Source organism: Venturia canescens, chromosome 8 (assembly GCF_019457755.1).
Source record: "Venturia canescens isolate UGA chromosome 8, ASM1945775v1, whole genome shotgun sequence".
NCBI lineage: Eukaryota > Metazoa > Arthropoda > Insecta > Hymenoptera > Ichneumonidae > Venturia > Venturia canescens.
This window is the reverse complement of record NC_057428.1, coordinates 21,185,330-21,210,288: the sequence shown is the minus strand read 5'-3', so window position 1 is coordinate 21,210,288 and position 24,959 is coordinate 21,185,330. Positions and strand designations below refer to the sequence as shown.

The 24,959-nt window shown below is 39.8% G+C and overlaps 2 protein-coding genes across 28 annotated transcripts in view; both read right to left on the bottom strand.

Annotated features, from left to right (window-relative positions):
* Positions 1-189: 189 nt before the first annotated feature.
* On the bottom strand, positions 190-5,249 carry GTPBP1 (GTP-binding protein 1). 3 transcript variants are annotated; one of them, XM_043427178.1, is made up of 10 exons: positions 5,093-5,249; positions 3,931-4,390; positions 3,739-3,850; positions 3,068-3,427; positions 2,801-2,953; positions 2,368-2,617; positions 2,101-2,245; positions 1,675-1,993; positions 1,308-1,588; positions 190-1,203 (listed from the first exon to the last, which is right to left on the bottom strand). In XM_043427178.1, exons 2-10 carry the CDS (start codon positions 4,024-4,026, stop codon positions 1,012-1,014), a joined length of 1,908 nt encoding a protein of 635 aa, XP_043283113.1. In that variant the 5' UTR covers positions 4,027-4,390; positions 5,093-5,249; the 3' UTR covers positions 190-1,011. The 3 variants fall into 3 exon arrangements, with proteins under 3 accessions (XP_043283113.1, XP_043283114.1, XP_043283115.1); XM_043427179.1 differs by having other exon boundaries at positions 5,089-5,245; XM_043427180.1 differs by lacking the exon at positions 5,093-5,249 and adding an exon at positions 4,761-4,884.
* A 548-nt stretch (positions 5,250-5,797) lies between these two features.
* Positions 5,798-24,959, bottom strand: part of LOC122415191 (MAP7 domain-containing protein 2-like) — a 107,043-nt gene continuing 87,881 nt past the window's right edge. For 7 of the 25 annotated variants that reach the window (XM_043427168.1, XM_043427167.1, XM_043427160.1 and 4 more), the window contains 15 exons: positions 23,682-23,744; positions 22,203-22,268; positions 21,735-21,924; positions 21,138-21,484; positions 19,069-19,251; positions 17,053-17,493; positions 14,749-14,928; positions 13,939-14,252; positions 13,515-13,770; positions 13,254-13,375; positions 12,915-13,156; positions 12,700-12,823; positions 12,258-12,613; positions 8,896-9,152; positions 5,798-8,670 (listed from right to left, as the gene is read on the bottom strand). In XM_043427168.1, coding sequence (XP_043283103.1) covers positions 8,657-8,670; positions 8,896-9,152; positions 12,258-12,613; positions 12,700-12,823; positions 12,915-13,156; positions 13,254-13,375; positions 13,515-13,770; positions 13,939-14,252; positions 14,749-14,928; positions 17,053-17,493; positions 19,069-19,251; positions 21,138-21,484; positions 21,735-21,924; positions 22,203-22,268; positions 23,682-23,744 — 3,155 coding nt within the window. In that variant the 3' untranslated portion in view covers positions 5,798-8,656. The remainder of the gene's footprint in view (positions 8,671-8,895; positions 9,153-12,257; positions 12,614-12,699; positions 12,824-12,914; positions 13,157-13,253; positions 13,376-13,514; positions 13,771-13,938; positions 14,253-14,748; positions 14,929-17,052; positions 17,494-19,068; positions 19,252-21,137; positions 21,485-21,734; positions 21,925-22,202; positions 22,269-23,681; positions 23,745-24,959) is intronic. The other 18 variants (XM_043427173.1, XM_043427177.1, XM_043427172.1 and 15 more) reach the window with 7 other exon arrangements.

Genomic DNA, 24,959 nt, shown 5'->3' with positions numbered 1-24,959 from the left:
CGGCACAGTTTGTAGTTTATATTCTAACGAGAACAAGTTCAATGACTGGAGCGCACAGTTTGCCATCAGATCCTAAAGAATTTGCTGTATTATTGAAGAATTTAGCTCGACGATTCGCGTCTAATCTTAAGGAAGAGATTCAAGACGCAAAGGATAAGGTTAAGAAGAATTAAAAAAGGTACGATGGGATGTTATTCAAGATTTTTATTTTCCTCTGATTACTTGTCTCACGAGCTTGGAACAGTTGATATGAACTTTTGTTGAATAAACAATGTATTTATCATATTAAAAACTACTCGTGTTATAAAATACAACCGGATATACCCGTACACTAGTTATACGTTGTGAATAGAAAAAGCTGAAATTTCGATTTCACAAAAGAAAAATGAAAAGAGGGAAAATGTTATATATGCAACAAAATAGTATTCGTTCCTTTGTGCTTCTTATCTCGAAAAATTCCATACAAATAAGTCAAGTCATCCCTTCTATTTCGATTCGTAATAATATACTTTCTTCCTGCAACATCAAACCTTATCCCATTTAATTTTTCGTTCATCGAAGTATTTATTCCAAAATTTCAATGGACGTTTCCTTGGTGAACAATGACAGAAAAATACTGCTAGTCGCGTTTCATTTTTCTGCTTTTTTCTTTTCAATAATACATGAAATATATTTTGTTTTTCTCAGGTTTCAGTATTAACGGGGTGTAATGAACATATAAGTGGATGGTTTCTCTATTCGCCATAAATTTGGCATTTTCTCGTTCACGATCGTTGCCGCGAAAGCAGTTAACGCAAAACTTGTTAATTTAGATTCAAGTAGGAAGTAAAGTGAAAATAAGGGAAGGGAAAAAAGGCAATCGCAGGCTCAGTTTTGTTGAAATTTACCATCAGAGTTGATCGAAGATCAACGACCGTGACAGAGTTCCACGAAATATTTCTTCAAGCATCACTTATGCATACTTTGTACACAAAGATAGGGAGGAAAAAAGTGAAAAAGTATTTCATTCATTTAAATTTTGACCGGTGGATTTTGCTCGGAGAGTGGTTGTACGTTGTTGATCGCTGAATTGTGCGATTTTCCACCACCTCGTCGACCTCGTCCCATTTTTATGCTAGGTCCTGAGCTCGTTTTTTGCGGTGTGTTTTCACGTTTCGCTGCTTGCGACTCGAAGCTTCCATTAGCCTCAGAGGTCTCCGTTATCTGAATGAAACAGTTAAAAAAATTTCGAACATTTTTTGACGACGAATTACACAAATCCGAAATTTTTGGTTCATAAACGCATGCCGAAAAATTCAATGACCCACGTAATTCGTAGAATTCTGTCCACGTCCTTGCTGTTGTCCCGTTTTGTTTGGTTTTCCGGATCGTGAATTTTGCGAATTCGACGAACTCGAATATGGTATCAGTCGCAAGACGTTACCAACAGCCTTGGTACGTCCTTCACGAAATACCATTCGTTGACCGGGTTTTATGTACTCCGGGTGCTTTATGAAACGGAAGTGTACGAGAGCTTTGTCACCCGTTCTCAAGCAATCTTGTGACATTGATAATATTGAAGCTGTTTGTCGTATACTTCCACAATGAACTGGAATAACAAAATGGAAATAAGCGCTTGAAATATTTTCAAGGATGCTTTATTTTGTATTCTCCGTTCGAATCGTAGAAATTTACCCATTGCTTGATATCGAGAACTGATCGTAGTCGGATGGTGGAGAACCAATATTTCACCCTCAAATTCCCAGCAGGCCTGTGGATTTAGGGCAGGTGCAACCATCACCATCCCCTTCCGTATTTGCGATCTTTTGATCTTCTTAAGGGCAAAACTTGCCGTTTGTCCGCCTCTTACTTCCGTAACGGGCATTCTCTTTCTATGAATACTTCTGACAGCAATCTGAGTGAAATGCCCGAGAGGATCTGGACCTAATAGCAAAACGTCGTTTAGACGTATGACGCCTTTCAGCGTCGTGCCAGAAACGACGGTACCAACACCCTGGAAACGTGTGGTAAATCGATGATTCAGGAATTGCAAATTGTTGACTGTTTTGATGCAATCTTCCGATGCCGATTTCATAAGCCGAATATTAACAAATTACTCACGGGTACAGAGTATGTGTCATCGATCTGGAACTCTGCTGGCTCGTCGTCATGACTCGTTATTCTTGCGGTAAGCAAGTTGAGGAACATTTTCAAAAGATGCAGATTTTCACCGTTCACGTTCGATACTTGGAATATTGGGCATAGTCTAGAGAAAAAATTTGAACGGGAATTGAAATGGCTTTCTTTTTCATCAATTGTTTTAATTAATAAAAATGAACTTTGCATCGTGATCAGATTTGAGGCAACTCTTCAGATCCGATCCTTTACCTTTCCGAAACGAAATTGGTGGCGCTGACGACAACGTCATCGGGAGTTTTTACGGTGACGGGTACTTTTCTGCATCCGGGTGATTTGAGAATTCTAATGAGGAGTCTAAGATTCTCCTGCAATATTTTTGGTGGGCACATGTCGATTTTGGTAACGACAACGAAAACAGGAACCGAAAGTGCAAGTGCCAAACCCAAGTGCTCTTTAGTCATTCCCACTATACCGGCATTAGCTCCGACCATTAGCATACCTAAGAGCCGATAGAGAAATAGAAAAGGAGAAAGAAGGTAAGTTTTCACTGTGTGTAAAATGATTCGATGCTCGAAGGCATAGTCTTGTTTCACCGTTCTCCGTTGAATAAATTCCGCATCAACGACTTTCTCCTTTCACTTTCGGGTGACGGCGGTAATAGCGAGATATGTAGAGAACTCACCGAAATCTGGAGCATGACCGGTCATACCGAACACTGTTGTTTTTAGATAACGCTCGTGGCCAGCCAGATCTATGAACGTTATTACTTTCGACGATTTCTCGCATATTTTCACCCAATCAAGAGATCCGTGTTCGGGTTTGTTAACGACATTTCCTGAAGAAAACAAACGAATTTTTCTATAGTAAATCATGGAAGTTAAGTTCAATGATAAATTACGCCAAGTAGCGCTAGTTTGCTTTTTTTCATTGGATTCGTTAATTTTCCTACCGACGCTATCGAATCCAAGAATATCATTTCCCACAGAACTCGTTCGTCCCGTTTCAGCCTCGTGCTTATGACGAAACAGTTTTTGTCTGGCAAGTCCTCGACCATTGTCCAATTCGCCATGTGTTAGAACACCCAGTAACGTTGATTTTCCAGCATCGACGTTTCCAACAACCGCGACCCTTATTTCGAGAAAATCTTGTTGATCCAGCCTTTTGCGAACCAAATATTGTCCTGTTAATCCTTGATCGACCTTAGTCTGTCGCAGAAGGACACAGTCCGCCTCTAGCGTTGCTGCAAGTGACTGCAGTGTTATTACCGAGGCTTCGTACTCGTCTTGCTTCAAACCATCCTCGGAACCATCTGTTCAAGTTTTGTATTGATTAATGGTATCATTCAACAAAAAATCTGTACAATGTCAAATAGCGCTTTTTTATTCACTTGAGATTGAAATATCAAAGAATGTTATGTGATTTAATATTGTGAGCATCTAAAAGTAATTTAATATATAATTTTAGAAATATTCATTCATTTTTATTAGAAATGTTTGTAGAAAGTATCTCGACAAAAAATTTGAAGGAGAATGGAGATTAATTGCATGACTTTTTATTAATCTTTTTGTGGCAAGTTCAGGTGCTTTACAATAGTTTGGAAAAATGTTGGAGAAAATATACCTTCGCCGATTCCGATATCAAATATAGTTTCACTCCCTCCGTCGCTGATTCTTTCTTTCAGTCTTCTCATAAGTAATTCATACTGATCGTCCGAAGGAGCAACGAGGACATCCTGAAGCAATACAGCAAAAATTTGTTTAGCGATCGATAGTTGTGAATTTCGATACCGGAGGGAATTAGAAACTAAAATACCTTTCCCCTGATAATGGAATAATCGGCAGCAGTAGGTGAAAGATCCTTGTTGATAGTTTGATTGCCCAAGGGCGTTAGCACAATTTTCCCTGACATATTTAACTTTTTCTCTGATCAATTGTCAATCACTTGTTTCAACCCTGCATAAAGTTTGTTTGTTTTATATTTTTTTGTCTTAAAAATTATGCACGTTCATCCCTGGTTGTGGAACACATGAACAAAGACAATCCTCCAAAATTTGAATCCAAATTTCCTTCTGTAAATTGTGGAGAGAGGTGAGCGCATTACTGCCTGTTAATTGAGTTTTTCCCTCAAGTCGAATATCGCTTCGCTGTTCGTTGTTTTAATACAAATTCTATTGTCGCTGTTTTCTTCTTACTTTCGTCGTGAGTTTATGTTGTGTTTATTTATTTTTTGTTTAATTGAAGTACACTTTTCAATTTAGAGTCTCGCCGCACATCTGTAAAAATATATATTATTCGTTTTCGTCAGGCCATGCAACCGTAAACATGGGAGTTTTGAAAAAAAAAAAAGAATAATAAAACGACACTAGTGCTGGTGCGCGGGAATTGTGTCGCCTCCTCATTCTTTATCTTTTTTGTTTGGATGAAACGTTTTGTTTGAATATACGCGGAAGTGTGTTATCGATAATAATAAACGATAAAAGATTAAGTGTTTGCATCAAAAAATATGATGAAAGAAAACGAAAAATTGTTTTCGCTCGAGTCTAAACTTGCGTGCGACGAAAAAAAAAATGGGAAATATAATATTCGCGGATTTTATGATTATTTTAGGCTCATTGAATAATAAAAAAAGCAGAAATTTTTTACAAGAAATAGTAGATAACTAGCCGAAGTGAAACATATGTACGATCACGAATGACGAGGCCGAAAGTTGAGTAGAATTGTAGTTATACGGCAACACAAAAATAAATAACCCTCCGATCCGAGAAAGTTGGCCGGAGAGAAGGGGTGTTTGGGAAAGAGGAGTGGAGGAGATCGCAGCACAGAGATATACGTAGAAACAACAGCGTATATAGACAGTAGAATTCAACGTCGTCACAATAGCATCGTTAAAATTTTTCACCAAAGAACAACATTCGGAAGGATTAAACTTATTCAACGAACTAAAGAATTTTTTTATCATGACTCCACGTACTTACTAGAAAATTTCGATACATTGAAACGCCAAAAAATAAAAACTGGAGACGTATGCGTGAAAGTGAGAAGACGATTGGATCACCACTGACACTGAGATCTCTGAATGGACTTGACAGTTAAAATTCAGCGCGTGCGCTCCAATCAGTAATCAGTTATTAATATTGCCGCAACCAGGCGCCAATGTCTCGCAAATTTTCAGTCATCACGCTTTTTTATATATAAACTTGTTTTGCTTTTAATTTTTTATCGATCATGTAGCTGCACGCAAAATTGCATCATCCGATCGATGCAGGTAATGTGCATCGCTGTCATATCGAACGTAGAGTGGAAAACACGCTAAAGTCCCTACAAAAGATATAGACTTTGCTGCACTAAATTACCACCGTCGATAACATAAGTGTGCCTCTATGCCGTCAGTTTTCTCAAACTTTTCAGCAAAAAATTTGAAAATTTATAGGTTAAAATAGGTAGAAAATCTATAAAAATTCGTACCTTTGAAGAATTCCAACTTTTCATGCGTATGGACTCTTGTATTGAAACGAATATCTCGTACACCAAAATTCCAACGATGCTCTCCACCGGTTACGAATTATAAAGGTGGACCAGAAACAGTTCAACGACGATTCTTTGCACGACCAAGTGCTGCATAGGTTTATCGACGAACCGGGTCTCGTCGCAATGATTTATGCTTCTCACGTACAAACATGTCGTTTTTCAATACTTTTTATTTCACAATGTGAAGTAGTTGAGACACGATGACTTCGTCGCCAAAAATGAAAAGTTGAAGACAAAAATAACCGTAACACTTCGTAGTGGCGGAGAACGTCGGACGAGGGAAGATAATTCAAATGAGAAAAGTGAGAGGTCAAAAGGAATAAGGAATCGAGGTTCGTGCGAATACAAACGGTCACCCTTCCAATTTCCAAGATTCAAATCATTCGTAAAAACTGTTTATGTTTACTTTATAAATCTCGTTGCTCTTCGTGAAGAATTAAGCACGATTAGGGAATCGACTTTTTGCTTGCACCAACAAAACTCCGAAGCTTATTTTATCCTCTCTTCTTTTCTCTTCAAATACATAATTTAGTTTAATTATAATAACAATATGGATACAGCGTTTACGAAACACCATAAAAACATTTCTGACGAACATTCCTTGACAATTTAGAGACAACAATAATCAGCTTAATTTTTATTCCTACGTAATAAACGTGTTAAGACAAAAATGACGAGCGCCTTTGACATGTGGGTGCGTAGTGAAAGAAAATTGAGTAACAAAATTATTATCCAGCACGATCACCAGTATCTTCGGTCCTCTTTCTCTTCCCTCTTTGCTTTCTTCCTCCTTTTTTATTCGCTTTACGAAGCAAAAAACGACCGATGGAGCGAGATTTTTCACCAAAGAATTCACCAACAAGCAATTTCGACGTTTTTTCCGGAACACCGAATCAGGGGGATCAGCAAATTCGCGTTGTGGTCCATATTCGAAGCTAAAAAACTGTGTCGATTAAATAAGAAACGTAACAATTTCAGTTGAGACGCTCGCAGCAGTATTCATGAGAAATTCAATTGAATAACACTTTTTGTATAATTTTTCGTTTTTTTTTCTTTTACTTAACACATTGCGAGACGGAAATATCCCCGTATTACACAATAATTAACATTATAGTATTAAACAGTCACTGCACGCATTTTGTTGCTCATCTCATCTTGTTCGCGTTAAATATACTACGGGATAGACGTATTGTATTAATTTCTCATTAATCCACCTCTCCTGTGACCCCAATTCACTTTTATATCCTTGTCAGGCTTAAGGACGCACGAGGCCGAAGCGCTAGGCCTTACGAAAGAAACGAACGCTTCACGAAGATGAAAGAACAATTAAAAACAAATAAAAAAGAAAGAGATATAATGCAGAAGAAAACGGCAGCGCAATTTTGTGACGAATCTGCCACCATGTCAGTTCACCCAATACCGTTTTTGTATCGTCAATCTCTTCCATTATTATTATCATTAAGATCATCATCATTATTATTATTATTATTCTTCTTCTTTTCTTTTTTTTTTCCGTACAACATTATTATTCTTCGGATTCCGTATTATTCTTTCTCTGCGTTATTAAATACTAAACACTTTACAGCAGGCTATTTTCACGAAGTATTTCGCATCATCGTTATCATCAGCATCATCAACATCATCACAGTTCAAAGAATCCATGGTATATTCGCAATAAACTTGATCGATCACCATTCACGTGAATTCCAACAAGTAAATCAATACAATAATAATAAAATAAAAATTATCATAATATTAATAATAATATCCGCCACCTTGTTTAGTAGCGGATTCGAAGAACAAAAAGATGTGTTTCTAAACGGAGAGAGAGGCTGGTAAAAACAATAGAAATCGCTTGACTAGTGAGCGCACGCCCTGAAACTCAGTACGGAAGAAATCATTTTTGTCTGTATATAATATTAGAATAAGAAAATTAAGAAAACAAAAAAAGGAGCACAATTACGACAATCGAATAATTCGGATTTCTGCGTATCTCTCGCGTTCGGATCAATCTCTCAAAAGCATATAGTTTAGCTATACAGTGCTGTTATTTTTATTAGTTTTCTTTCTTTAATTTCGCTTTTTTTCTCCATTTCTCATCATTTCAGTTTCATCAAATTGTGCAATTATATTTTGTTTTGTGAACTTTCACTCGAATGCAATTAAATCGAGCGCACATGTCGAAAAAAACGTTCTCATAGTACACGGTGTTGAACCATAATTTAATGAGGTTTTTCGATTACAATAAAAACGAAAAAAATATATATTTATATGTGTGAGTGTATGTGTGTGTGTGTGTGTGTGTGTGTGTGTGTGTGTGTATAGTGTATGCGTGTCATCGTTTCATCGAAATACGTAATTGTTTTATAAATACGAAATATTCCGAGCAAAGGTTCGTCTAAAAAGTTAGTCTCTCTACACGAGTAGGTATACTATGACGGGGGTTTATGTATATATATATGCTTCTTCTTTTTTCTTGTTTCATTCATTGTATGCTATTATTAATTAACATTATATATTATTTTACAACTTCCTCGCCTTAGTTTTTTCTTGCCTCATCTTTTCTTTCTTATTTGTTTTCATTTTTGCTTTTCTTTTCTCTCTCTCTCTCTCTCTCTCTCTTTCTCGCTCTCTCGCTCTCAATCACTATCATGCGCATCATCGTGTACGAGAGTTATTCGTTTTTTGTGAAGAGTAGCTCTTTCCACAGGAGTTCACCCTCCGTATCGCTTCCATTTATATTTGGACCTTCGCTTCTTTTCGTCCTAATCATCTATTTTAGAGCTTATTTACATTTTTTCTCTCACTCTTTCCCTCTCTCGTTCTCTTTCTCTTTCTGTTCCTGCTTCGTATCTGTCTGTTCCATCGAACGGCATTTATAATATTTACCGAAAGTTTGCGCCGTGGCAAACACCGGTTATTCGCGATTCTTAGTTTCTTTACTTATTCTTTTCTTTTTCTCTCTGTCATTCCTTAATTCTTCCTTAACCAGAGTATCTAACACTTACACTTTATGATAGAAGATCTGTAACAGAGAGACAAATGGGCTTGAACGAGACGAATTAAAATGACGTTAAATAAATAAATAAATTGAAAATAATAAGAATTGAATGATGATTTTTCAGGATTATAGGGTTTTCTTCCTTTTACTATCAATAGCTTTTTTTCTTGCTTTCAATTGTTTATATATTTTTCATATATATGTATTTTTTTTTTTCTTCAAATAAACTCGTACGATTCATGCACATACCTGGTACTTGATTGTTGTCTTGGGTTCGGTTGTTGATAAAAGCATCTTGGAACGGATTAGTGTTGGCGTTCGCGGCGACAGGCACAAAAGGGTTGACCATGGGAGTAAAGGGCATTGCCGCTGGGTTTAGGTTAGAGTTGAGGGAATCCTCGTTAGACAGATTTGACGACAGCTCGAGTATCGGGCCTCTACTGCTATTACTCAGTGTATCAAAATCCGTCAGGTCTAACAGGTTGTTGGTCACGTTGTTTTGTTTGCTATAAGAAAATCAGCCAAAGGAAAACATAAAAAACACACTAAGTACACGGCCAATACACTAATTACTAATTTGCTTGAGCATGAATGTGTTTGCATGTGTGTTCGTGTGTCACGTGTGTATAAAATCTTTAAAAACCAAAGAACAGATTTCACAAGTGTCAAAGCGATACTAGTTCAGGCTTGCATCGATTTTCATGGCTTCGTGGAATAAATTTACGTCTCATTGCTCACGCCAATGATTTTCGTTGAAGAAAAATTAAAATTTGCACAATTACGATTCAATCGATACAACAACAAAAAATGTACTGTTTCGCGAGGAATTTTTTCCACAAAGACCAAGAAAAAAATACGCTCCCAAAATCTACATTCATTTTTATTGATAGGCTCACGTATATTATTTGACACGACGAAAAAGTTCGGATAACGAAAAAATTACGTATGCACAAGACCGAGAAGACTCGTTCGAAGTGTGATAATATTGTAGCTGAACTCAACGAAAGCAACAGGTACACAAAATTATTCAACGATTAAATATCGCGGGGGTTTCGTTTGTTTTTTGCATTGAAAAGCGTCGTCGATGCCATCAATGTCATTCATTACACAGACTACAGAGATACCTCGGGGACTACGTTCCTAATAAAAAGCACTGTCCCAGTTATTCTCAACAATCATCAACGATCTGTACTTGTCTTACGACTAGAAATTAGTGTGAACAACTGGAGTAACGTTGGCGTTGATCGGATATGCTTTCAAGACTTATGATCTAAATACTTAACAAACGAAACATTTAGCTGACGGATGAGTCGTAGTGTGAAAACAAACGAACTACACAAAGGAATAGCCAAGAACGTGTGCATTATTAGGACAGAAGGAAGAAAAGAGTTTACACAAAATTCAGGAGGGATCATTTTTGATCTTTCGTGTGTTCGATACGGCCACGGAAATCACAAAGTTTCACGAAAAGAGAACAATTACTACTAAAAAAATTATTTCATTGGTCTAAATGTTTTCGTCCCTGGATGCGTGCGGCAAACGTGCGGCGTGTTCAGAGGGGATTGCTGTCGAGATGCGCGAAATTAAACAACGATCGTGCAGAACTGAATGAAGGAAATTTCGAGGTGTGTGAATTGGAGAACGAAATAAGAGCGAACGTGTTGCGAGGATAAATGGAAAAAATATAAGTTGGTTGGAGCCCAGTAAAGATTGGACAATAAAAATAAACGATTAAACTCATTTGTCCCTCTTTACTGAGCCCTTGGCATGAAATTTTGTATACAATTATTCGGATGATTAAGTTCGTTTATGCTATTAACTTTTCTCTTGCTCTTGCATTCTCACTCTCTTTACATTATTTACACTAAAAATCTTATCCATGACGATTACCGCTGAACAACATGTCGATATTTCATAAGTGCGTTTTTTTCTCGCCTTTCTCGGTAAATCTCTCTCCCACTCGATCATTTTTCATTTTGTTGTTGTATATGAAACATCAATCTGACGATAACGAGGACAGAGGCTGATGCGCACAATCAAACAAACTTTTTAAATATTATTATTATCGTTTTTTCCCTACCTAGTTAATTCATCGTGTTATACAGTTTTCTAATCCGAAGTTAACTATTTAATTATAAAATATATATATATATGTATATATATATTTATGTTGAACTGTCATTGTGAATATATAATACAATTGCGTAGATTTATTCATCTTTTTTTCATTATAGCGTTTTAATACGGTTATATCGTGGTTAGAGAGGTGCGTGATGCAAAGTATCATCGAATAAAATCAAATAGTCAATCGATTATCTTCGTTTTTTATTCATATTTTTTTTGCTAAAGTTGCTGACGATGTATTATAGAAATGGATTCTGAGAATAGGCAGTCTTTTTCAAGACTTGAGTCGCAGAGAAGCATGATGAATATCTATTAATTAACTATACGTATATATCACATCTGCCGGACGTTCAAGCGCAGATTTATCGCGTCTCTTGGCTGATTTTTACAGAATTTTTTTTTTTTTATATTCGTGTCATCATTCAAAGCGAGGCTTTTTTTTTCTGTGGGTGGAAAGACCGAGTCTATAGTGAATCGAATTTGTTAGTACTATAGTGTGTTATTTTTTTCACGCTTCGATGATCTGGTTCGCTTTTTGAGTTAACTCGTCGAAAATCGTCGGGTGTGCCACTATCGATTCATTATTTCTCATTCCACTTTGCATTTTCTCTCTCTCTCTCTCTCTTTTTTTTTTATTTGCTCTTAATTCTCATGCGTACACATTTGTATGTAAATTAATTTGTATCTCGATAAATCGTTTTGACATAATTTTGATTTGAAGCACCAAATATTTCTACAACAATCATCCATTTGTTTTGGTTCTTTCTCAATAGACCGTCTATGTGGATGATAATACAGAATATTGTTGAATATCGAGTACCATTTTTCATGCGTTGCTGCTAAGGAGTTTGAAAATCGTACATTGGTACTCGATTGAAAGCTTCGACGAGTGTCCAACGAAATGGCAAGGTGTTTTTTTCATAGATGCTTTCGTCTAGATTTTTTTTTTTAAATTACCATCACGCAGCTCAAATTCGTAATAACCTTCATTCGTTTAAATGAAAAAGCGCGTATTCGTGTGCAATATACACAAAGTTTAGGCATTCGTAGTTGCATATTCGCTCGCATCTCGCACAGTGAGAGAAAAACGCAGCCAGACAAAATTGCGTGTTATCGGCAGGAGACTGATCGATGAAGAGATAGCAAAAATTTGAATGCGACAAGTACAGGTGTTTTTGTTGCTTTCGAATAATTGTAGATTTACAGAAAAAAATGGATTAAATAACGCACGACGGAGGGCGGGACACTCGCAAGCGTTTGTTTTTATTCGTCTGACGGACTGTAATCGTTTGTCGGCGATGCGGCGGCCAGAATAGTTGCGCTAATCACGTTTTGTTTTGCATTGAGCTAGTAATTGTTTTCATTCCTCTGTTTCATTTGCCGTTGTTGTTTATGTCATTTAACTTTATTTATTATCTCAAAGTTATTTCATTCCCAGTGATAAAATTCAATCGTTTGGCTATTTTTTTGTACTTGGGCATACTTACACAGTGGCATTGTCCAACGTAATTGATTGGCTGTCGATGCCATTCCCGTGATTCGTGTGATGACCGTTCAGCTCACCGCCACCAACACCCTCGACGTTATCCTGGTGGGCGTTACTCTCCAGCAAGGTTTTACTCTCGTTTATACCGTTTCGATGGTTAGTACCGTTACGCACAATATCCGTTTGTGTGTTGTTACCATCGTGATTAACTTGTTGCTCGACTGTTATAAACTGCTGGGTCGCTTCGGATATCAGACTCGCTGTCATTACATCCTCACCCCTGTTGCTACCGGGGGCTGGCTTGTTCTCGTCACTCGGACTGTCTTCTTTCATCTTGTCCGATTCGCCACCCTCGCCCTGTAACCAATGCACTCGTTGTTCATTCAACATCAATTAAAAAACAAAATGCGCTAGAAATTCGGAACTTTTGTCTTGAGGTTCACCTTTGTGGGAGTATTAGACTGATTTTTTCCACGAGTTCGAAGCATTATAGCTTCCACTCGTTTGCGTCGTTGCAATCTCTCTTCCTCTTCCTTTTTCAGACGTTCAACCATTTCGAGACGTTGCCTGAAAGGTTTTTTAACGAATGATTAATTCATTGCTTCGTTATTATCGAGTATTTTAATAATTTATTATAAAAAATCGTTCAGCTTTGTACTTTTCAGCTTCTTCTCTTGCTTTGCGCTCGGCTTCTTCTTTCTCAATTTTCAAACGAGCCTCTTCCTCGCGTCTTTTTCTGTCCTCCTCCTCTCGGCGTTTTGCTTCCTCGATGGCTTGTTGAAGTCTTTGCTCTTCACACTCTTGCGCCTCTTTTGCCAGCCGTAACGTTTCCGCCTCAAGACGACGTTGTTCTTCCTCCTCAGCCCGTAGTCGTTCTTCTTCGAGGCGCTCTTCTTCTTCCTGAAATTTCAATATTTTAACGATCCATCAATCACACGAATAATTCGATGAGACAAAGTTTGTCGTTTTCAATGGGGATTCGAGAGGATTCAATTACCAATCGTTGACGTTCGAGCTCAGCCTCGCGTTCGGCTTGCTCGCGAGCCAATTTTCTACGCTCGGCGAGAGCAGCCTTGGCCTCTTCTTCCGTCGTTATTCTGATTTTAGCTATCATCGAAGCTGTTGAAACATCAAATCGAGCAGCTCATTAAATAACGAAAGGTCAAAAAAAAAAAAAAATCACGCAGTGGGAATAACTTTGGACACTTTTTCTCTCAAAATCCTATCATTCAAGTTTTCCCATATCATAATCTCTCACCAGACATGTCAATCTCTTCAATTTCCGGCTCGGATTTGACTTCAGGTTCCACTGCTGCCTTTTTCCCCCCGTTAATGTGCTCGTCCTTCTTCTCGACTTTCGTAATTGCATGCTGAGCAACTTGGCCAGAAACTTCATGAACGACATTTGCGCTTTCCTTTGCAGCTCTTGAGGATGAAACGGAAACGTTTGACTCGGCGTTCGAAGTTATCTTGCTATCATCCTTATCGAGGTCACCACCGAGATCTTGAGAATCCTATAAAAAATATGTTCACTTTGAATATTAAATTACTCCGAAGAAGTGTCAATCTCTGTTGAATCTTTTATGGAATGAAATGATTGGTGTGTAGCGAGTTAAAAATTTAATAGAAATATTCGAGCGATGGGAAATGTTGGAGAAAGAAAAGTTGAAATTTATTCTTGCCTCAGCTTTTTCAGTGCCTTGATCCTTCTTTTCCTCATTTTTCTCCTCGGTCTTGAGCTCTTTATTGCCATTATTATGTTTTATAATCTCGGTCGTATTTTCCCGTATGAGTGGTGGATGCTCGGCGCCTGGGCTTTGTAGAGGTGTAGCTTTGGGGGTGATCCGAGGAGATGCTCTGGCGCTCTTGATCAATTTGTCAGTTGGTTTTTTCGGTGGATCCGTGACCTTCGGAGTAGTCGGCTTCTTTGGAGTACTGTGAACCTTTGGCAGTGGTGGTTTCGAATCTTTCGTGACCTTGATGTCTCCTACCAGATCTGAAAACGATAGGCCATACGTGTGTAATGAAAGAACCACCGAGAAACGAGGGTGACAGTCAATTTTTTTTGGTTAAAGTCAAATTTGAGAGGTAATAAAATTTCCAAATCTACCGTAGAACGGACGTACGATTTTCGACCATTGAAATCATCGATAAAATCGTCTCGTACATTTCGAGAATGTGAAAAATTTGGAAAAATGGTCCCAAAAATACAAACGTCCCTCCTGATAAGAGTATTTGTATGTGCAACACGATGCAACATCTTTTTTCGAAATGAAAATGAAAGAAAAAAAATCATAAAAAAAAGGGATAAAAAATGATTCGGTGGAGCGTGTGTTACGATTGACCAGCGCTTTCTGTTGATTCGACGCGTCGAATATTTTTTCATTTGAAAATAATCGTTTCGATTTCGATTGATGTGTGCGGTACGGAGCGATTGTTTTTATGTTGTTTCTCTTTCGTTTTGTCTTTAAGAGTTAAAAAGCCATGCTCACTGTGTCGTTCTGTGACAGAAACGCCAGTTCCGGCAATAGAAGCGGGTCGCGGACGTCGGGGCGTCGTTGTGCGAGGACGCAGATTGACGTTACTGCTGCCCACACTGCTGCCACTCTGTTGACTCATGGAACTGTGCGGTCGCGATGGACTGTTCGGCGTCACCTCACCACTGCGGACACCTAAATCCACCCACGATAAGCAATTTTTTTCCCCCATTTCTTCTTTCATTCACAGGCTTAATTAGTATTCTAAACTCTCGTTAGTTATCTTTTCTCATATCTCTCAAAAATATTACACCATTGAGTCAGCATTTTTGTATTCATTTCGAAACAAACAAGGAATTCTTCGAGGCTATTCTCAATCATTTATTCATCGTTTTGAGTGCTTGCTATTTCTCACATTAATTCTTTCGAATATATCAAAAACACATGAATTTAGAATGACTATTGATTTATTCTTGTGCAATGCCTCGGAGGATAACGATTCCACAGTACACGGAGGGTGAGGAAGCACTGGATTGAAAAATGTAGGTCACTCCGATGAAAACAAGTGTAATAAATAAATGATTGAAAAGATATGCGAAGAATAATGAACATATTTATTTAGCGAGTGTAAGCTCCATCGTAGACGAGGTTTGCAGCAGCGCTGCACAATGAGAATTTTCAAAATTCAGTGTCATTTATGTTCGTTTGTGCTGGTTGTTAAAAGTTAACAGTGCAGTGACAATGAGACTTTTGTCTCTCCGAGATCTCAGGAGTATTGAAAGCTCGAGAGTGTGTGAGTGTTGATGATAGAGAAATCCACCACCGACCGGTCGTCCAGCTCGAAATAAAAAAAAAAACATAAATCCAACAAAGAAAGATATTAATGAAAATCAAGAAAAATTGAACGCTTGCAAACGAATGGAGTAAATCGATCGAGTAAATGGTGGTTTTAAAACATACGATAATGCAATAAAACAATCGAAAGATGTATTTGCACATAAAATACGAGTGTAAAATACGACGAGAAATTGATGATACTTTAAGGAATATTAATAGTAGAAGAGTGTGCAGCTTACCGGGTTACGAAGAAGTGGCTGTAGCAAGAGTGTTTTATTTTTTTATATATACCTTCACCTCATATCGTTGGCGGAGCGGGGGCGTGGAGAGAGGGTTTCATACCGAAAGGGAGCTTCTCGTTAATCAATAGCAAGTGAGCGAGTACGTGGTTAATACTATATTACACGTTTATCGATTTCTTTTCAGGAAAAGTTACTTTTCAAAGATTAGGCTTTGTTAACTCTTTTGTTGCTACGCATGGGCGACCTTTTCCTTCGACTAGTAAAATCAGGTTTGGCGATGTACCGGCTTTGAAATGAAAAAAAAAAAAAAAAAAAAAAAAAAAAAAAAAAAAAAAAAAATCATAGAATATCTCGTTTTCATGGGTCGCGAGCGCTTACCAAGTTTCAAGGTCGTCCACCAATTAGCTGTGCACGAATAATATCATTTGTTTGATCGAACTTTACAAGTTTTGCTGGAAATTAGCAAGATCGAATGAGTTCCGATGCAGAAGAAAACTTTTTTCATTCTTTGAATTGTGATTTTTTTGATTTGAAGATTTATTCGGTAGTTTGGTGGTGTGAAGATGAAACCGAGAAACGAAAAAAAAAAACACTTGAAGACATTGTTTGAAGTGATTTTTTTGTTCGACGAGGACAATGGAGAGAAACTTTTGAAAATCGTACGTTACAAGAGTACGTAAAACGTGCATCTTTTTCTCGCTCACGTATCAGCCGTGGCCTAGGCTTTGTTATTGATTGACAATGGCTCGCTTTCAGGTCTCGTTTTCTATGCATGCAACGAAAGTGTGAATCCATGTGTGTCCCTTCAACTCGTGTATACTTGACGATGAAAACGCGTCTGGTTCAGTCTTTTTTATCTTCTTCACTGGAATTTTAGTCTGAGAATCTGTGCTTACTCATTCAAAATGATTATCGAATTATCGGTTTTCGGAGGTCAGAAAAGATTTTCAAAATTTTGTCTTTTTATCCCTGAGGTTCTTTATCATCGTGCCATTTGACATTTTGGCTTAAAGTTTCTCGGAGCCTCGACTCGAGTGCTCTAGAACCTCCGCACAAAAGCTTCGTGGAAAAAGTGGAGAGACTGCAATCGTCGAAGAGATTGATAGCCAGAAAGACCCCTCAAACTGCGTCCTTGAGTGAATAAACTCGAATTTGTTTAGTGAAATTGGAGTTTGTCGAACGTCGGCGAGTTGATGGCACATAAATGGTAGGCAAAGGAGGCCTCACACAGCGCACTTACCTTGCTGCTGTTGAGTCTGATGCTCGCGTGCCTTTCGACGCAATCTCTCGGCCCTGGTTGGTCGCGGTACGTGCAAAGCACCGGGTAACGTGCCCATGCTACGTGAATTATCGGTACGCTTGAGACTCTTGGCCCCGGGCGCAGCCAAGTGCGACATGCTGCGACTCATGCTGGTAGCGCCCAAGGGCTGATTTTGTGTCTGTTCCGTAACAGTTCCGAGCTCGTTGTTGTTACGCTTCCTAGGCTGGGCAAGCTGGTCCAGTCTCGACATGGAGTAAGTCCTACCTGGTGAACGTGTGAATGCCTTGGAGCTGGAACTTCGAGTTTGAACCAGTCCACCGTCCCTGGGCGATGGTATCGTCGGCATTAGATCGGTTCGTCTTCTGTTCACGCGCAGATATACCGAGCTCGGGGTTCCCGCTGCTCCGTCGCTATCCTCACCTGGAAATTTTTACCCTTAAAAACAAAAGCCACAAACATCGAGCCCTCGGGGGTCAACGAAAACGAATCGAATTAAAAAAAAAAAAAAAAGAAAAAACAAACAAAAAAGTGATACAAAATCATAGCAACTAATACATTGAATACAGAATAAAATATACTTTTGTAAAACGAGACAAATTTTGATTGCAGAATCAACGGGATACGTGCTGTGGGAAGAATAAAAAAAAGTATACGAATTCGTGTTTTTTCACATTTTTTAAAAATGCAAGTACACTTGCAAGGGGAAGGCTGTTGTATTTTTTTTTCGATCGATTTACTTCAATATTTTCATTTTCGTATACTTTTTTTTAAATCCAAAAATACTGGAAGAGCCGAGCTCGCACATGAAGCTTTTCCGAGTTAAATAAAAATATACAAATACACACGCACACACTCACACACACACGAACGAATGTTATTCGTAGGTGGACGAATATTACAGCAATAAAGACGTGCGACGTTTCAACAATCTGCGAACGAACGAGTTGTCCCAAGTTGCGATTGGGCCAACTCGTCAAAGGCCATACGTTGATGCACAGCGAGGGGGATTAGGACGTGTTTTTTTTTGTCAGGTTGAAATTGGGTGCACGTGTACGAGACGAAAAACGCATACATGCTTTGCAGGCAGGAACAAAGTGATTGAGCAACCGAAAAAAAATATTCATCGACAAACAAGTGTAATTTTATGTCCTAACGGTAAATGCGATTTAAAAGCTCGCTCGCTATTGTATAATGAAACGGTGAGACAAAAAGCGTGTGTGCGATGGTGGCGTCTCGAATGGAGAATTATACGAATTTTCGAACATGATCCTTGGGCCAAATTTGAGCAACGGATGATTGTAAAGAAATATGAAAATGTACCGGACCGCTCGGACCGAATGAAATTTACTTCTTTTTACTCGCTCCGAAAACAAAAGCAGGATCCGCTCATTTCGCCATTTAATGAAAACACGTTTCTAGAAAAAAAATCCATTTTCCACGCGAATAACAGTGGAGCACGAAAAAAAAAGCTTGTTAAACTGACGAGTACTTTTCCCGGAGAATCGCGTGATGCTGCGCGCGTTCGGTGCGTTCGAACATCGTGAATATACGGGGGACACGAAAACATGCGACCCTTCGTGTACAGAGATTCGAGAATGCGAGTAACTGTGACTGGTTGCCCGGTCCATGGAAAAAAATAGGAGTCACAGCCGTGAGACGAATCATTGACAGGCACGAGAGAGAGAGAGAGAGAGAGAAAAGAGTTGAACGATCGATGAACGTTGCTTTTTATACATTTTCGAAACATTTTTTTCCATGGGGGACTCGCCGTTACCGGGGTAAAAGAATGAAAAATTAGTGTGAATTCTAGAGAGAAAAACAAATCAGAGAAACGATAATAAAACGGAGAAATGTAAATCATTCGTGGTCCTTGAGAAGCGGGCAATTTCAAAAAGACAGAAAAAAAGTATAAAAAATAACCAGAAACTAAAAGAACGCAACGAGTATTAAAATTATGTATCCCGACGCTGTTCTGGGCTCTCTTCGGACACTCACCGGTGGTAGCCCGATGCATCGTTGAGCGCCTAGTCTCGTTATCTGATTTATCGTCGATGGCTAAGATGTCAGTGGTGGGAGGCAGCGAGAGGCTGGCTCTCTTATTTTTGGCATGGGTTAAAGAAGGATCGGGGCTACAATTCCAATTGAAAACCTCGTACATAGACGAGGACATTCTCATATCTGCGAACAAATTCAAATACCGACGAAAAAAGAGAGATAAACTTCAACAAACTCAGCGGGGCTTCCATTTGAGAACAAATACTCGGGGGCTAATCCCATTTCCTCGAGGAGGAGGAGGAGAGACTGAAAAAAAAAAAAAAAACAACGAGGACAGACATTTTGTGTGTTTTATCGGTTTCTTCTTAGCTCCGAGGTCGATAAAAGCGACAACTGTTCGATATTGTCTTGCTGCTGCTGCTGCTACTTTTTTGTTTATTTTCATCTTTTGAAAGAGCGAACCGAGACGCAGAGAAGAGAAACAGTGTTTAAGAATAGTTCGAGTGTTCTAAAACTCTTCGTTAATTGCCCAATCGAATGAGAGGTTTGAATGAGGCTGGTGCTGCTGCAGTGATAAATGAACTCGTGTGTGCGTGTGTGTCTCTCTCTTGTGCACTTTGATCTTAAAAAAAGTAAACAATCAAGCGCTCACTAAGGCCAATGGCGAACTAATTTCAATCGTTTGGCTAATTACGATGAAGAGAGGATGAAGAGTCATTAAAAACTGAAACGAACGAGAAATAATATATTAATGTTTGGACTCGAAGGGCGGGGGAGCAATCGACACACATTTATGAACTCTTGATACGAATGCTCCTTATTATTTCTTCGTTTACGATTGTAATATGCTCCGTCAAACATGTTCTAACGATGCTGCTGTGCACATTTAGATTTTCGTACATGCGATATACAGGGTAAAGAAATTTGGAAGAAAGTACAGCAGGGGGAAATGAAAAATAATGAAAAAAAGGAATTATTTGAGTGAAGAATTTGGATCTTTTGGTGAGCAATGTTACACACTGTTCTATGGAACGAAGATAATGAAAATGTGAAAGAAACGCGAGGTGACGAGGCGAGGTAATTGCCAAATATATTTGTTTTTTGACTGAGCCGAATTTAATGGTTTTCTCGTTGCTTTTCCAAGTTCCCTCGCGGCAAGCTCGGAGCTTCTCCTGAAAAAACATAAAACCTCCAGGAAGTCTCTTCGGGCTTTTCAAGCTGTCAGTGCACTCGCAACGACCAAATAAAAACCAGTGACATTGACGTTTTTGCGAGACGTGACTATAAACATTTGTGTCCTACCGGATTTCCCATGTGTCCACAAATGCCTTTAAAAACTTCCGAGAAATCGGTGCACATTTTTACCAACAAAAGTCAAACTCTATTTATTATATTTGTGAGAAAAGAAAAACATTATTATTCCTCGTTATAATCCTGCAGGATTTTCATGAAAATTATTTTAAAAGAAATATCGAGCTTAGCCAACACAACCGGAAAGTAAACTCTGGTGCTCGAATTAAACTGATATTGAGAGAGATAAAAATACTCGTATTTCACGAGGCAAATATCTCGTCGAAACACGCACACGAAATTTGGACAGAGATAAAGCTCAAAACGAGCACACTTCGTGAAAATCAATTCTGAGCTCGTGACAGATCTCTCGATTCGTGACAACTATCGACAACTAACGAAGCTACTTCACACTCTATCGCACTAGATGAATACTCTAAATAATAATATGACGAAAAATAATAATAAAAACAGAGGATAAAGTAATGAAAGAAAAAGAAAATAAACTGGATACGTGTGTCCGTACCTCTTTTTCGAGTGGAGCCGGATTTTCTCAAGTTTTCTCATACAAATACACATTTACGTATAACTATTTAACGTTACAAACGCTATTGACGACGGATAACTTACTCGATCTTGCGAGAAGAAGAGATTCTGCCTGTATTAAAACGGGTTCGCATCCTAAATTCGGCCCAGTACGTTATTGGACAAGGAAATGGGACTTTAGGCGTTTGGTGTTTATTGAGGGAAGAAGTAATAGGGAGAATCGTGTTTGTTACCTTCGCCAGGTTTTCGATCGAGTCCACCGGCCGAAGTCGCTCGCTTTTTGCTGCCATCGAGCTCACGCTCCGACGATCGTCTCGTCAATGGTTGAGCTGCTGAAAACATCATGACGTTTGTCGTCGAGGTTGCTCTTCTCGTGCCCCAGAACGAGGAGCCGCCGGTGTCCGCAGGCTCGAGCATCCGCGGCGTCGAACTACCAAACGCGAATCCAATCTGCGACCTCTCGTTCTTTTTTCGCGCCTCTATGCGCGCCTCTCGCTCTTGATTTTTTCGCAAAATGGCCTCTCGTCTTTCTCTGTCGGCCTCCCATATCAGACGTTTTCTCTCCTCAACTTGGTTTCGCCTGGTAAACAAATTGCTGGTTAAATGTCAAGCGAATTTCTACGTTGCTGCGTCGATATTTTCTCGGCTAAAGTTTTTCGAAAAATTTTATTTTTCCAGCGCGAACTGATTTTAGCGAGTTTCTCAAATAAATTTTTCCTCCAGTCTCTAGAAGCTGTGAGAACATTTATTAAAATCCCAAACTTCGTGAGTATTTTTGTAAAACGATTGAAAAATGATAATCAGCATGAGAATCGACAGGTTTTTATTACCTGTCGCTGTCACGAGACCTCAGCTCGTCGATGCGTCTCTTCCGTTCGACTTCGCGTTGCTCCCGGAAGCGTTGAGCCGCGAAAGCCTGTTGTCTCATCTCCTCGATCCTTCGTTGTCGTTCCTCGTTCTGTCTGTCGCGGACGAGTTTAGCCCGGTCGACATCTTTAGCGTTTCCGGTCGAATCGCGTCCTGGGGGAAGAAATTGGGCAGGCGGAATGTTTAATCTCAACGTTTGAAAGTCCGGTTGGAAGGGGTCGGGGTGCGAGAGAAGAAGTTAGTTCGAGTCTGAGAGATCCTCGTGGTCAGGGCTCAAAGCGGGTCAGGCCAGAAGTCAAGGTCAACCGAGAGGCGAAAGACGTTTGAGTTATGACACGTGACACGAGCGAATGTATAACAGCAATCTTGACATTTCTCATTTCGATGATTCGAGAGCGGTTTAATGGTCGATTAAAAAAAAGCAATGATACCTTGATTGTCATTAGGATGATCGCCGTCAAGGGAGTCTTCGTCGTAGAGACTGCGGCGCTTCACATCTGCCGATAATAAATCATATTGCAACATGTGTGGATTTTGTGCGTTAACGAAGGAAGCATTAGCAACTAAAAATTAGCGAAAATCGAGCGATACTGCCGGCGGCGGAGTTTTTGTTTGTCCGTAAAGAAGAAACAAAATCAGCGACAGCCTGCGAGCGACCGAGCCGAGCGTTTATGCTCGTCCCGTCAAAATATCGTCACGTTTCATCCGATCGAGCACAAGAGAAAAAATCAACAACAAATGGTGGTTATTCACGCGAATACGAACAGGCGAATCTTCTCCGCCGGATATTGCATTTTTATCTGTTAAAACGTGCTTAAATTATCGCCCCAGCGAGCCATGCCACACCTTCGTACACACGCCCGTTTCATACTGTCAAGAGGCATAAATTTATTGACATTCCAACGGGGACTCGCGCGATGACACAAATCTTTTGTTTCGGTTGACAAGTACACGTGAGTCTGCAAACTCGGAACGTTGCACTCTCACTTTTTTCGTTATTTCCTCTCCATTTATCTAGCGCGGTGTGCAACTCCGTTAATTAAAAGCTCGAAATAAGCGGACGGTGATCGTCCTTTTGCGGGTGGACGCGCTGTCAGAAAATTCGAGATTTTTAATCGTCGCACTTTTACTTCGGTCGCGGATCGAACTTGATCGGAATTTTGCTATTTATCGAAGTTGAAGAGATTCGCGCTCCTCGCTGCGTCGTGTTTGTTTTTCATTAGTTGTGCATACGAGTCGTCCACGCCCGAGGACGCGGCAATGCAAAACGTGCTGAAATATACATCGAGACGGATTTCGATTTGCTTGCACAACGAGCAAACTCGCGTTTTCACGCTCTCTCTCTCTCTCTCTCTCTCAGGTGCGTTTACGCACGTCCTTATTCGATCGGCTCTCCTTCCCAATGAGATTTCAATCGACGGGTGCATCGTTCCAGCGCGTATCCACAAAATTCAACAACTGCGCGACAAAGAGTCGTCGCGTGTGCGAAGCCAGGAAAAGCAAATTCGATTGTTCCATACGGACAGAGATTGACAAACTTGTCAGTGCTCTATTCTCGTTTATGTTCTCTGATAAAATCACCCCAGCGATCACTCTTTTATGGCTGTTTCTCTTTATTCGATACTCCGAAGATTTTTATGGTCCGGAGAGTACGAAAAGAATGGGAGGAGCGTCGACGACGAGGAAGCGGAGACGGAATAATTGAACGAAGGGTCGTTCCGCGAGCGAGCGTAGATAATCGTACAAATGATACGAAAACGGTGCTTTCGAGCGTCACAAAAACGCATTCTCATTAGTATTGAAAACAAAACGAACCAACGGACTCGTTAATGTCGCAGATAAAAGCTCCAAGTTAATTGCAAATATGTGAAATAAGTCAACGTCAGATGGCAAACTCGAAGAGGCTTTACCTGAGCCCTGTCGAATTGGCTCGTTATCGGCGCCGATTTGAGCGAACCAGTGCATCGTTTGATCTGGAGTTAAACAAAATATGTCAGACGTGAAGAAAAATAGAGGTCGAAGGCGGGGCAAAAACGTCAACGGGGAATAAAGAGATGAAAATATTCAGGAGGATTAAGGGCGCGGGGGGGTTGGAACAAAAAAGGAGGGAAATGAAAAGGCGGAGAGGGAGAGAGATCGCGATTGAGAGAACGGCGAATGTCGACAGTTTCTTTTGAATCAGAGCCCTCGACGAGGGGGAACTCAAGAGGGAATGAACGGAGTACGCGCAGAGGCCAGAGTACACGCAAATATACGAGTATTGAGTCAAAAAAATATAATTTTAATCCATACACGTGTGTGTGGCAGGGGAAATAGCGTAAATTAAAGGGATTTCTCGGCATCAGTCAAATGTTTGCAAATAAAAGAAGGCGTAAGCGTGTATGGGTGGGATCGGAGTGTATATACGCGGGGGCCGTAATGAGGGTCGCGGATTTTTTAGCTTTCAGTATAAAAAGCTACATTGAGCCTCGGCCAAGTGCGAGGGCGCTGGCGCTTTTTTCATCATTTTTTCTTTAAATTTCCTTCTTTCGAAGTCTCCTCTCGTTCCCTGGCTCCTTCCTCGTGTTTCGGATGAAAGCGTCCATATTTTTTCCCCCTCCGTCAAGGAGGGGGGGGGGGGCTGGAGGAGAGAGAATGCGAGAGGCATTTGAACAAATTGCGAATATAGCGGATTCGTGCGCGCCCTCTCCTGGATCCGTTCTCACACCTCTCCGGCTCTGGCACACTCGAGTGCAAATACACAAGTGCGCTTTAATGTATACGCACGTACTACGATGGAGCCCGCGTTGCATTGCATTCATAAAGCTGTCTCGCTCGAAAATTCATGCTTCCGTTTATACACGCGTAAGGAATTTCAGGCCTAAAAGAACAGCGGCATTATTATCAGATACTATTTCGCAATAAATTTTATTTCAGTCTGCGCAGAGTTATCGCGGCCCCGTGCGAATGAGAAAACTTTGCTTTCTTCACTCCGGAATCTCCTCTTTTGAATTTCGGGCGGAATAACAACCGTCCTCTTTACGGCTGTACTCAAAAACCACTCCAAATAGCCCTACTCTCAAATTTGCTAAATCAATAGACGCGTTGAAGAGCAGAGACGAGATTCAGGCATAAAATAAAAATCTTTAGAGTGGACGTGTTAACGAGGGGACTTATGAGAGTCGAGTTATGTTGCAGCGAGTCGGCAA

Excerpts from the sequence above, each read along its gene's own strand:
- GTPBP1 (XM_043427178.1), bottom strand. The coding sequence starts at position 4,026 with ATGTCAGGGAAAATTGTGCTAACGCCCTTGGGCAATCAAACTATCAAC. Across the intron at positions 2,246-2,367 it reads ACCAATTTCGTTTCGGAAAG|ACTATGCCCAATATTCCAAG; the intron begins GTAAAGGATCGG and ends TTTTTTCTCTAG. Across the intron at positions 1,589-1,674 it reads TTCTCGATATCAAGCAATGG|TTCATTGTGGAAGTATACGA; the intron begins GTAAATTTCTAC and ends TTGTTATTCCAG.